The following is a 14,679-nucleotide window of genomic DNA, read 5'->3' on the forward strand; positions in this document are numbered from 1 at the left end:
TCTATGTGGACCCTACTACAGTTTAACCAGCTCTGCAGTACCACCAAGATAAAACCCAGGATAGAGGGGCTGAGTGAATTTGGTCTGGACTCTGTGGAGGAAGGTCATTGTGTCAGAGACACTGTAGAAGGACAGAGTACCTGCCTTGTGATCCAGGTACACTCCTACTCTGGAGGACTGAGGGCCTGATACTTTAGTCACAACATTATTGTGTATGAAATAATAACCACCTCTATAGCACTGTAAACTCCAGGACTTGTTATTGTGTCCAAATCCACCATCATTACCTGTCTCTGTTCTGCTGATGTCTTTATATGAGACTGCTGTATAAACCCACTCCCCAGTCCACTCCACCTCCCAGTAACAGCGTCCAGACAGACCCTCTCTACACAGAACCTGTAACTGGTTGGTGAATCTGTCTGGATGGTCAGGATATGGTTGGACTTGGTCTGTATAGGTCACCTTTCTGTTCCCTTCAGACAGAGAGAGGTGTGTGTGTGCTGTGTTTGGGTCCAGTGTGAGCTGACAGGAATCTGGGAGAAGAGCAGAGCAGAGACCAATGAGGGGAGTCAGAACAATAAGTTAAGTCAGATACTGTATCTACCCTGTCTTTGATTAGAGCACAGCAGATATCAAATCAGAGAAATATGAGGAGTCAGATAGATACCCAGTCTTTGATTAGATCTACTATTGCTATATATTTCTAGAGGGATTGTTAGGAGTGTCAGTAAAAAGAGACTGTTAGTTACTTCACAATAAAGAGACTCACATTGTAACAACTGTTCTCTGGTCTTGGGCTCTGGAGGCAGTACAACATCCACTATATTCACTACAGACACACAAACACATTGACAGAGAGAGGGAATGTTATCATCAGACCATATTCCACATGTATATGACTAGTAGGGAACTTTCAATGGTCTAAAGTTGATGTTCTTATTGTTTTCAACACACCTGTAGTGGAGATCTTGGTCCATTCTCCTTTAAGGAAGTCTTCTAGTTTCTCTCTCAGTTCAGACACAGTCTTACTCACATCTCCAAAGTACTGAAGAGGACGGACAACGATGCTGGGTAAGTCTGAAGATACACTGATACTGGAGAGAGACTGATAACTCTGGAGAGAGAGAGAGAGAGGGGGGGAGAGAGAGAGAGAGCGAGAGAGAGAGAGAGAGAGAGAGGGGGACAGAGGGACAGAGAGAGAGGGGGACGGACAGAGGGAGAGAGGGGGACGGACAGAGAGAGAGAGAGGAACGGACAGAGAGTGAGAGAGAGAGGGACGGACAGAGAGAGATAGGGACGGACAGAGAGAGATAGGGACGGACATAGAGAGAGAGAGGAACGGACAGAGAGTGAGAGAGAGAGGGACAGAGAGAGAGAGAGAGGGACGTACAGAGAGAGAGGGACGGACAGAGAGAGAGGGACGGACAGAGAGAGAGAGAGGAACGGACAGAGAGTGAGAGAGAGAGGGACGGACAGAGAGTGAGAGAGAGAGGGACAGAGAGAGATAGGGACGGACAGAGAGAGAGAGGGACGGACAGAGAGAGAGGGACGGACAGAGAGAGAGGGACGGACAGAGAGAGATAGGGACGGACAGAGAGAGAGGGACGTACAGAGAGAGAGGGACGTACAGAGAGAGAGGGACGGACAGAGAGAGAGAGAGGAACGGACAGAGAGTGAGAGAGAGAGGAACGGACAGAGAGAGATAGGGACGGACAGAGAGAGAGAGGGACGGACAGAGAGAGAGGGACGGACAGAGAGAGAGGGACGGACAGAGAGAGAGGGACGGACAGAGAGAGAGGGACGGACAGAGAGAGAGGGACGGACAGAGAGAGAGGGACGGACAGAGAGAGAGAGAGGGACGGACAGAGAGAGAGAGATGGACGGACAGAGACAGAGAGAGGGGGACAGACAGAGAGAGTGGGACAGACAGAGAGAGATAGGGACGGACAGAGAGAGAGAGGGACGGACGGAGAGAGAGAGGGACGGACGGAGAGAGAGAGGGACGGACGGAGAGAGAGAGGGACGGACAGAGAGAGAGAGAGGGACGGACAGAGAGAGAGAGAGAGGGACGGACAGAGAGAGAGAGAGAGAGGGACGGACAGAGAGAGAGAGGGACGGACAGAGAGAGAGAGAGAGAGGGACGGACAGAGAGAGAGAGAGAGGGACGGACAGAGAGAGAGAGAGAGGGACGGACAGAGAGAGAGAGAGAGAGGGACGGACAGAGAGACAGAGAGAGGGACGGACAGAGAGAGAGAGAGAGAGGGACGGACAGAGAGAGAGAGAGAGGGACGGACAGAGAGAGAGAGAGAGGGACGGACAGAGAGAGAGAGAGGGACAGACAGAGAGAGAGAGAGGGACGGACAGAGAGAGAGAGGGACGGACAGAGAGAGAGAGGGACGGACAGAGAGAGAGAGGGACGGACAGAGAGAGAGAGAGGGACGGACAGAGAGAGAGAGAGGGACGGACAGAGAGAGAGAGAGGGACGGACAGAGAGAGAGAGAGAGGGACGGACAGAGAGAGAGAGAGGGACGGACAGAGAGAGAGAGAGGGACGGACAGAGAGAGAGAGGGGGACGGACAGAGAGAGAGAGGGGGACGGACAGAGAGAGGGGGACGGACAGAGAGAGGGGGACGGACGGAGAGAGATAGGGACGGACGGAGAGAGATAGGGACGGACGGAGAGAGATAGGGACGGACGGAGAGAGAGAGATAGGGACGGACGGAGAGAGATAGGGACGGACATAGAGAGATAGGGACGGACAGAGAGACAGGGACGGACAGAGAGAGAGAGAGGGACGGAAAGAGAGAGAGAGAGGGACGGACAGAGAGAGAGAGAGGGACGGACAGAGAGAGAGGGACGGACAGAGAGAGAGAGATGGACGGACAGACAGGGAGACAGGGACGGACAGAGAGAGAGGGACGGACAGAGAGAGAGAGAGAGGGACGGACATAGAGAGGGACGGAGAGAGAGAGAGAGAGAGGGATGGACAGAGAGAGAGAGAGAGAGAGAGAGACGGACAGAGAGAGAGAGAGAGAGGGACGGACAGAGAGAGAGAGAGGGACGGACAGAGAGAGAGAGAGGGACGGACAGAGAGAGAGAGAGGGACGGACAGAGAGAGAGAGAGGGACGGACAGAGAGAGAGAAAGGGACGGACAGAGAGACCGGGACAGAGAGATAGAGAGGACAACCTAATGATGTAGATGAATAGTTTCACATGAAGTTAATTTCATATCACATGTAACAAGACAGTTTAGTTACCTGGAGGAAATGGATGTGATCCTCTGTGTGTGAGAGCTGCTCCAGCTCAGTGCTTCTCTTCCTCAGCTCAGCTATCTCCTGCTTCAGTTGCTCCAGGAGTCCTTCAGCTTGACTCACTTGAGCCTTCTCTTGGGCTCTGATCAGCTCCTTCACCTCAGAGCTCCTTCTCTCAATGGAGCGGATCAGCTCAGTAAAGATCTGATCACTGTCCTCCACTGCTGACTGTGCAGAGCGCTGGAGAGAGAGAGAGAGAGAGAGAGAGAGAGAGAGAGAGAGAGAGAGAGAGAGAGAGAGAGAGAGAGAGAGAGAGAGAGAGAGACAGTAGGTACAGTAGCCTCTCTGCACCTCATTGAGTCAGAACGCTGCCACCCTGCTCTCCAGGTCCACCAGGCCTTGTCCCCCCTCCTGGACAGACAGGTACAGAACACCTCTTGGTCCTGCTCTACTCTCCTCCCTCCTGGACAGACAGGTACAGGACACCTCTTGGTCCTGCTCTACTCTCCTCCCTCCTGGACAGACAGGTACAGAACACCTCTTGGTCCTGCTCTACTCTCCTCCCTCCTGGACAGGCAGGTACAGAACACCTCTTGGTCCTGCTCTACTCTCCTCCCTCCTGGACAGGCAGGTACAGGACACCTCTTGGTCCTGCTCTACTCTCCTCCCTCCTGGACAGACAGGTACAGAACACCTCTTGGTCCTGCTGTACTCTCCTCCCTCCTGGACAGACAGGTACAGAACACCTCTTGGTCCTGCTCTACTCTCCCCCCTCATGGACAGACAGGTACAGAACACCTCTTGGTCCTGCTCTACTCTCCTCCCTCCTGGACAGACAGGTACAGAACACCTCTTGGTCCTGCTCTACTCTCCTCCCTCCTGGTACCCCCTCCAGTAGCCTGCCCCGTAGCAGAGCTAGACCCAGCCTCTGCCCCCTGAGTCCTAGTAGGCTGGAAAATAGAACGAGTCCAAACGGCGAAAGAACGTTGTCTGAGCTGGAACACTAGCGAGGCCATAGCAAATGAATTGAAACGAACCTTCACAGAGCCTCTTCTGACTGGAATGATCCTTAGAATTAGATTTCCCCTAAATGGCACCAAAAAATGTCTCCCTTTTTATTTGACCACTAAAACCTGTTCTTAGGACCAAACTGGAAAATAACAACTTGTCTCCCCTCCCGGACCGCTTGATGTTAAGTAGCAGACTAGGTGAAAAATCTGTAAATTGCCTTTTTTAGACAGATTTAGGCATTTAACCCTAGTGGCTCTGGATAAGAGTGTCTGCTAAATGACTCACATGGAAATTTAAATACAAAGTTAACTAGATATCATTTGTGTCATTTATAGCCTGGTACAGATAGTACAACTACATTAAATACAACGTTATCTAGATATCATTTGTGTCATTTATAGCCTGGCACAGATAGTAAAACTACATTAAATACAACGTTAACTAGATATCATTTGTGTCATTTATAGCCTGGAACACATAATAAAACTACATTAAATACAACGTTAACTAGATATCATTTGTGTCATTTATAGCCTGGCACAGATAGTAAAACTACATGAAATACAACGTTAACTAGATATCATTTGTGTCATTTATAGCCTGGCACAGATAGTAAAACTATATTAAATACAACGTTATCTAGATATCATTTGTGTCATTTATAGCCTGGCACAGATAGTAATACTACATTAAATACAACGTTATCTAGATATCATCGCCAAATAACTTATGTGGAATTTAAAAGACACCGTTAACGTTACCGTTAGCTAGCTAACAACGTCTGTTACACTGTAACTTACCGGCAGCCTCACATAAAAACGTATTGGTTAACAAAGCTTTGATTCTGACCAAAGTCTATAGTAGTGAAAAGTCTCTCTCTCTATTGTAACTTACCACAAATTGCCATCATAGCCTATCTACATGAATGTGTCCTGTCAGAGTCTTTTCCTCTCCGTTAACCGTTAGCTAGCAGTCTCGAGCCACAGCTGACGTTGACCACAATGAGCTACAAGTAGGACTGACGTCACTACCGGTGCAGCAGCCTCTGCAGCAGCAGCCTCCCCCGGGTCCTAGTGCCCGCCCGGTAACACGGTTAAGATGCGATGGAACGGTTGACGGGAAAACAACAAATCACAGAGAAAATATATTGACTGATATATTGAATTGTTTAGGGTAGCTTTAGCTTTGGCTTTAATACATTCTGAAAATACTTGAAAACCAAAATAAAAAAGAATAGTAGCCCTCCTCAGGAACCACAAAACCCTCACAGACCAACTTCTTCTTCTATGATATAATGGCGGTCCACAAACCAACGTTAAAGGTTCATGGTGCCACCTACTGTGCTGGAGTGTGTCCAATCACGGTTTACACCATTTCTAAATCCTCCTACCTAACTCAGAACTTCTGAGAAAATAAAAAAGAGTCCTACTAACTTCTAATAGACCCTCCCCCATCCCCCAAATCCCTTCCAAACCCCCCCAACCCCGTCCAACCTCAATGACCCTACACTTCAATCTTTCCCTCTCTTCAATATCCTTACAATAATATAACAACACATGCTCCACCGTTTCATTGACCATACCCTCCAGACACAAACCATTCACATGTTGCCAACCAGATGTAAGGACCAGTTCAATGTACAATGTCCTAAACACAATCGAGTAAACACCACCTCTTCCTTCCTAATCTGACCTTTGATCATTGGTCCACCGACCTTTAGAGGACATATAAATGTCGTCCCTTGTGCTCAGAGTCCCATCTCTTCTGCCACACATCTATCAAAATGTCTCTGATCTTACATGTGGCCTCACCTCTACCCAGTGGAACATTAATATCAATTATATCTTGTTTCAAAGCTATTTTAGATAACTGGTCTACAATTTAATTTCCTTCCACACCTGAATGTGCTGGGACCCAGCAGAATCTCACTACTACACCCATTCTCTCAATTCTCCATAATAACTTTAATAAAAGCGGTACCACATTCCACATTGACTCTGTACCGGTACCCCCTGTATATAGCCTCCACATTGACTCTGTACCGGTACCCCCTGTATATAGCCTCCACATTGATTCTGTACCGGTACACCCCTGTATATAGCCTCCACATTGACTCAGTATCGGTACACCCTGTATATAGCCTCCACATTGACTCAGTATCGGGAACCCCTGTATATAGCCTCCACATTGACTCTGTACCGGTACCCCCTGTATATAGTCTCCACATTGACTCTGTACCGGTACCCCCTGTATATAGCCTCCACATTGACTCTGTACCGGTACCCCCTGTATATAGCCTCCACATTGACTCTGTACCGGTACCCCTGTATATAGTCTCCACATTGACTCTGTACCGGTACCCCCTGTATATAGCCTCCACATTGACTCTGTATCGGTACCCCCTGTATATAGTCTCCACATTGACTCTGTACCGGTACCCCTGTATATAGTCTCCACATTGACTCTGTACCGGTACCCCCTGTATATAGCCTCCACATTGACTCTGTACCGGTACCCCCTGTATATAGTCTCCACATTGACTCTGTACCAGTACCCCCTGTATATAGCATCCACATTGACTCTGTACCGGTACCCCCTGTATATAGCCTCCACATTGACTCTGTATCGGTACCCCCCTGTATGTAGCCTCCACATTGACTCTGTATCGGTACCCCCCTGTATATAGCCTCCACATTGATTCTGTACCGGTACCCCCTGTATATAGCCTCCACATTGACTCTGTACCGGTACACCCTGTATATAGCCTCCACATTGACTCTGTACCGGTACACCCTGTATATAGCCTCCACATTGACTCTGTACCAGTACCCCCTGTATATAGCCTCCACATTGACTCTGTACCGGTACCCCCTGTATATAGCCTCCACATTGACTCTGTACCGGTACGCCCCTGTATATAGCCTCCACATTGACTCTGTACCGGTACCCCCTGTATATAGCCTCCACATTGACTCTGTACCGGTACCCCCTGTATATAGCCTCCACATTGACTCTGTACCGGTACGCCCCTGTATATAGCCTCCACATTGACTCTGTACCGGTACCCCCTGTATATAGCCTCCACATTGACTCTGTACCGGTACCCCCTGTATATAGCCTCCACATTGACTCAGTATCGGTACGCCCCTGTATATTGTCTCGCTATTGTTATTTTACTGCTGCTCTTTAATTACTTGTTACTTTTAATTCTTATTCTTATCCATATATTTTTTTTTTGTTGATTAGGATCTCGTAAGTAAGCATTTCACTGTAAGGTCTACACCTGTTGTATTCGGCGCATGTGACTAATACAATTTGATTTGATTTAGTAGGTCACTCCTACTAGATTTACCAGATGATAAACTATTCAATACAGACAGAGAATCTGAGCATCCTATAATTCTAACAGGTTGTACGTCCTCCACCCACTGGAGGACAACTATTATCACCAACAGTTCAACTGAGGGTACTGACAGTTCATCTGTTAGTCTTCTACATATCTGCACATCAAATTCAGGAAGGTAAACGCCTGCTCCTGTGTGCCCACTATCTGGGTCCTTGGATCCATCTGGGAAAAGAGGTCAAAAAGCATAGAAACTTCTACCAATGTAATTGTCAACCAGTTTCCCTTCATCACTGACTTCTGACCAATAATTTCCTTTTGTCTACCAGGGTTAGATCAACAACAGGATCTGGGAGTAACCATGGAGGAACATCCCCTATCACCACAGAAGGGCCAACCTCCAACTCCCTCAAACCACTCTCATCAGCAAGCTTTCCAACTGTCCAACCAAAACCACTGCCTTGTCTACTAGTATATTCCCAACAGTCATCTAGAACAGTAGCAGTGGGATGCTCAACCTCACAGCCTTTCAACCCAATAAGCTAATGACAATTTATTACGCCGTATATCCAAAGGCATCTCACCTGCCTCCACTAGTAAGACACATACAGATGTTGATTTAAATGCACCAATACATATCCTTAAAGCTATATACTGGATTCTGTCCAGCTTCTGAAGACAAGTCTTTGATGCTGTTCCATAAACTATACACCTGTAATCAATTGTCGTCCTGATCAGAGCTCTATAAATATCCATCAACGATTGTCTGTCAGCACCCCATTCATAACCAGAGACCCACACAACCAACTACCACGAAAGTGATGGAATGAGAGAGAGAGAGAGACATCGTTACAACACTGTACATAGACATAATATAACGTTTCTTCTTCTTTGGAGTTTAACGGTGGTTGGCATCCAATATGTTGCATTACCGCCCCCAACTGGACTATAATATAAATCTATTTTACTTTGTGATACAAAATGGGAAAAGGGGAAATTATGATAATACTACATAACACCCTTCCAACTAACCCTACACTCATTAAAAACCCACTACCCCATTCCACTACTTTGACCCTATCTGCTCCTCACTAAAAACCCACTACCCCATTCCACTACTTTGACCCTATCTGCTCCTGCACCATGACAACTAACCCTACACTCATTAAAAACCCACTACCCCATTCCACTACTTTGACCCTATCTGCTCCTGCACCATGCCAACTAACCCTACAGTCATTAAAAACCCACTACCCCATTCCACTACTTTGACCCTATCTGCTCCTGCACCATGCCAACTAACCCTACACTCATTAAAAACCCACTACCCCATTCCACTACTTTGACCCTATCTGCTCCTGCACCATGCCAACTAACCCTACACTCATTAAAAACCCACTACCCCATTCCACTACTTTGACCCTATCTGCTCCTCCACCATGCCAACTAACCCTACACTCATTAAAAACCCACTACCCCATTCCACTACTTTGACCCTATCTGCTCCTGCACCATGCCAACGACCTGGGAGGACGGGACACCACCACTCAACACACCCTGTAACTCTTCTGAAGTCAAATCTCGTTTGTCCAAATAGTTCTCTGCAGCTGCCACCACAACATCTATTGTCTGTGATTTACGGTGGATTCCATTCCATTTCTGCGGTACAGTTGATAACCATTGCTATGAACTAAGAGCAAAGAAACAGATCTTGACCCAAGTTGCGTGACACGGAGCGACTCTCTCTGGTCAGAAGAAACACACTGTAAAACCACAAATAAACACTGTTTTCCAATTTAATTATAACATTTGAAATGTCTCTATTCCTTTGAAACTTTTGTGTGTGCAATGTTTACTGTTAATTTCTGTTCATATGTAAACATATGTTTCCCAAGCCAATAAAGCCCTTTGAATTGAATAGAGAGAGAGCTCCATGTTAATGTATAGGGGACATGAGTCAGTCATGGTTACTCATGGTTATGTGATGAGGTAGCCCCGCCTGCTACTTCTAAATCAGTGTCGGTCCAATAGGGAATGTCCTCTTGCTGTAACGGTCAAGATGTTGGTTTCTCCCACGGTAGACCAGGGTTCATATCCCGTCAGTTACATTAAGCAGTCTATTCTCTGAAAGGGGTCCGTGCAGCCTGTTCCCAACAGTGGGGTCAGTGGGATTGGATAGGGGCCCCTCTCTCCCTCTCTCGGATTGAAGGAGAGAAGTTAAATGGTGTGTCTCCTCTGGTCAACAATACTCACCTTGAGAGACTCCACATCCTGTTGGAGCTCCTTCAGCTCCTTCTCTCTCTCCTGGAATCTCTGCTGGACCTTCTGCTGACTCATCCCCAGCTGCCTCTGTGGAGAATCACTCTTCAATGAGCTATCAAGCTTTATTAGTCCAGTAGATCAATAGTATAGTCATGTGACATAGGACCCATAGAAGATAGGGATACAAATATTGAGGAAGTGTCTGTCTGAAATTATATCATCATGTTGTCATGTGAATAATGATAGTTTTAACAGTACACAAATCAGAGAGTTGATTGGGTGTTTGATAACAAATGATAATGATGTTTGATAACTAATGATAACAATTTTTGATAACTAATGATAATGGTGTTTGATAACGAATGATAATGGTGTTTGATAACTAATGATAATGATGTTTGAGCACGAATGATAATGGTGTTTGATAACGAATGATAATGGTGTTTGATAACTAATGATAATGGTGTTTGATAACGAATGATAATGGTGTTTGATAACTAATGATAATGATGTTTGAGCACGAATGATAATGGTGTTTGATAACGAATGATAATGGTGTTTGATAACTAATGATAATGGTGTTTGATAACGAATGATAATGGTGTTTGATAACGAATGATAATGGTGTTTGATAACTAATGATAATGATGTTTGATAACGAATGATAATGGTGTTTGATAACTAATGATAATGGTGTTTGATAACTAATGATAATGGTGTTTGACTTGTTGGATTCTAGCTAGAAATATACTTATCCATGTTACCATACTATAACGTACTGATGACTTTACATGTATAAGGAATGTATATGTTGGGGTCAATGACGGGTGGATAGGAACTGGGTGTATGGAAAGTTACCGAGAGAGACAAGGGGAAGTGCTGAAATATTCTGTTCAAACATGTTATTGTTGAATATCAATGTTCCTAAAGAGGGAGACAAAGGGGAACTAGTTTCAGTCTCTGATAAGGCAGGCCAGCTGCAGAACTAGGGAGGAGTCAGGAATTCAACAGTCTAGTTAGTCTCTGATAAGACAGGCCAGCTGCAGAACTAGGGAGGAGCCAGGAATGCAACAGTCTAGTTAGTCTCTGATAAGACAGGCCAGCTGCAGAACTAGGGAGGAGCCAGGAATTCAACAGTCTAGTTAGTCTCTGATAAGGCAGGCCAGCTGCAGAACTAGGGAGGAGCCAGGAATGCAACAGTCTAGTTAGTCTCTGATAAGGTAGGCCAGTTGCAGAACTAGGGAGGAGCCAGGAATGCAACAGTCTAGTTAGTCTCTGATAAGGTAGGCCAGCTGCAGAACTAGGGAGGAGCCAGGAATTCAACAGTCTAGTTTCAGTCTCTGATAAGGCAGGCCAGCTGCAGAACTAGGGAGGAGCGAGTAATTCATCTCGAGGTCAAGCCACCACACCAACCCTCCTACTACAGTCCTATCTCACACACATACACGTCCACACCCACAAAGGTTTAAGCATCAGACAGGGCCATGACTGCACCAGTGAGAGGAACCAATTCAGTTCCTGCCTAGCAACAGAGATGCATTGGCTGTCTAGATGTGTAAGGAGTTTATCCCGCCTAGTATGAGGTTATACATATATGTTCTTGTGTAATCATACATTGTCTTTGCAGCTGTATGACCCAGTGGGTGAATAAACTTGGTTTGAGTTTTTAACTCTGTCTCTTCAGAACCTAACAGACTTTATAAAATGGTGATACATTTGAAGAATCTGGGTTAACATATCTATACAATCAAGGTTTGTGTTCATATTTGTTCTGCCCTTGATCAATTTAACTTGAATGATCTCATATTCAAACAGATTTAGTTCCTACTGTATCTTTAATTCTTTGTTTATCAGACAGTAACCAACAAGTTGTTCTGGTCTTACCTGTTTCTCAGTCCTCTCTGCTGCAGCTGACACTGTATCATGGCCTTTATGTTCATCTATCAAACACAGCAGACAGATACACTGCTGTTCGGTACGACAGTAAACCTCCAGCAGTTTGTCATGATGAGAGCAGATCTTCTCCTGTAGTTGTGCAGTGGCTTTGACCAGCTTGTGCTTCTTCAAAGCAGGAAATTCATAGTGAGGTTGAAGGTGAGTCTCACAGTAAGATACCAGACACGCCAGACAGGACATGAGGGCTTTCTGCTTTCTGGTCCCAGTGCAGAAATCACACGCCACATCTCCAGGTCCAGCATAGCACAGAGCAGGAGGGGGAGCAGCCTGGAGTCCTGTCTTCCTCAGTTTCTCCTCCAGCTCAGCCAACATGTTATTTTTCCTCAGATTAGGCCTTGGAGTGAAGGTCTCTCTGCACTGAGGACAGCTATAGACCCCTTTCAGAACATCCTGATCCCAGCAGCCCTCAATACAGCTCCTACAGTAACTGTGTCCACAGGGGATGGTGACTGGCTCCTTCAGTAGACCCAGACAGACAGAACAACAGAACTGGTCCTGGTCCAGAAGATCTCCCTGCTGAGCCATTTGGACGGTTGTTCACTCTCACACAGACAGACGACAGAGAGAATCAGATCAGTTTAGTTTCCACAGAAGACAGTTTTTGGGAGGTATGGACTTTCTGGTTCTGCCAGATAGGTGAGTTTAGAGGGAGGGAGGGGTTAGAGAGAGGGAGAGAGAACTGCATGCAACGTCGAGAAGGAGACACATATTTTAGTTCCTAGGTTAGGACCCTTAATATTAAATAGAGTGGTTAGAATATATAAAGGGTAACAGTTTCTATGAAGTACATATTATAATTATTTTAATGACCTTTATAATGCCTTATAATACACTTATGTGTTATAACACTGATTATAAGTGTCTATAATGATTAGTACGTGGTTGTAATGAGGAGGGAACTTGATATTGATACAATGTACTGTAGGTGAAATGAATACTGTATGTATTGAGTGATCATTGAGAATGAGGATTTATTTTACATTACAGTGTGTTTATTGTGTGTGTTTACTATCCTAGTGGTTTAGAGACTGAGAGGTATAGAGACACACTGTCAAGGTGACAGGTATCCTAGTGGTTTAGAGACTGAGAGGTGTAGAGACACACTGTCAAGGTGACAGGTATCCTAGTGGTTTAGAGACTGAGAGGTAGAGAGTCACACTGTCAAGGTGACAGGTATCCTAGTGGTTTAGAGACTGAGAGGTACAGAGACACACTGTCAAGGTGACAGGTATCCTAGTGGTTTAGAGACTGAGAGGTAGAGAGACACACTGTCAAGGTGACAGGTATCCTAGTGGTTTAGAGACTGAGAGGTACAGAGACACACTGTCAAGGTGACAGGTATCCTAGTGGTTTAGAGACTGAGAGGTATGGAGACACACTGTCAAGGTGACAGGTATCCTAGTGGTTTAGAGACTGAGAGGTATATAGACACACTGTCAAGAAGACAGGTATCCTAGTGGTTTAGAGACTGAGAGGTAGAGAGACACACTGTCAAGGTGACAGGTATCCTAGTGGTTTAGAGACTGAGAGGTACAGAGACACACTGTCAAGGTGACAGGCATCTTATTATATTCTAGTCATTATATTATATTGTATTATAAGAGTCTCCACTCAGTATAGTGTTAATGATGACTTTTTGTTGTGTACATTGATTGAATGGTTAGGACTATCTCTCTGTATTCACAGTTTAAATCCCAAGAGACCAGGAGACCTAAAGGAAGCCTTCAACACTGCATCCCTTCATCCAGTCATAGTAAACAACCTGTCTGTCTGTAGTCTGATTGTTGTTGCTATCAGTATTAAAAAGCCTTACAACTCTATGTACAAGGACGACTTTAAACAATAAAACATTTACTTGAAGAACAGAGCAGATGCAAAGTTTAAGACACCAAGAGGGTGACCTGCAGGTAAACAAGACACCACTGAATCCTCTGGTCTTCTAGAACCAAGTGGGTGGCCTGCAGGTAAACAAGACACCACTGAATCCTCTGGTCTACTAGAACCAAGAGGGTGGCCTGCAGGTAACAAGACACCACTAAATCCTCTGGTCTACTAGAACCAAGAGGGTGTCCTGCAGGTAAACAAGACACCACTGAATCCTCTGGTCTTCTAGAACCAAGAGGGTGTCCTGCAGGTTAACAAGACACCACTGAATCCTCTGGTCTACTAGAACCAAGAGGGTGTCCTGCAGGTAAACAAGACACCACTGAATCCTCTGGTCTTCTAGAACCAAGAGGGTGTCCTGCAGGTAACAAGACACCACTAAATCCTCTGGTCTACTAGAACCAAGATGGTGTCCTGCAGGTTAACAAGACACCACTGAATCCTCTGGTCTACTAGAACCAAGAGGGTGTCCTGCAGGTAAACAAGACACCACTGAATCCTCTGGTCTTCTAGAACCAAGAGGGTGGCCTGCAGGTAAACAAGACACCACTGAATCCTCTGGTCTTCTAGATCCAAGAGGGTGGCCTGCAGGTTAATAACTTGTTAGGTATAGCCCTCCCCATTTTCTCAATTTCCACCTGAAAACATTCCCTAATCTAACTGCTTGTAGCTCAGGCCTAGAAGGAAGGATATGTATATCTTGGTATTATTTGAAAGGAAACACTCTGAAGTTTGTGTAAATGTGAATTGAATGTAGGAGAATATAACACAATAGATCTGGTAGAAGAAAATACAAGGAAATCAACAGACGTTTTTTGTTCTCTTACTGTTGTTGCATCTTTAAAAATCAACAAGAAAGGCCAAACATTCAGTTATGATACTGGGGATCATTTCAAATCAGAACATAAGTAGGCAACAGTATTTGACCAGAGTTTCAGATAGATACCTTCAGGAATGAGTGAGGTACATGC

The 14,679-nt window shown here is 45.6% G+C and overlaps 1 protein-coding gene across 1 annotated transcript; it reads right to left on the reverse strand.

Moving 5' to 3' along the window:
- LOC120041013 (tripartite motif-containing protein 16-like) lies at window positions 1-12,376 on the reverse strand. The gene is made up of 6 exons (XM_038985980.1): window positions 11,753-12,376; window positions 9,860-9,955; window positions 3,259-3,492; window positions 955-1,114; window positions 770-829; window positions 1-533 (listed from the first exon to the last, which is right to left on the reverse strand). Exons 1-6 carry the CDS (start codon window positions 12,347-12,349, stop codon window positions 16-18), a joined length of 1,665 nt encoding a protein of 554 aa, XP_038841908.1. The 5' UTR covers window positions 12,350-12,376; the 3' UTR covers window positions 1-15.
- Window positions 12,377-14,679: the final 2,303 nt, after the last annotated feature.

This window comes from Salvelinus namaycush, unplaced genomic scaffold (assembly GCF_016432855.1).
Source record: "Salvelinus namaycush isolate Seneca unplaced genomic scaffold, SaNama_1.0 Scaffold4, whole genome shotgun sequence".
NCBI classification, from domain to species: Eukaryota; Metazoa; Chordata; class Actinopteri; order Salmoniformes; family Salmonidae; genus Salvelinus; species Salvelinus namaycush.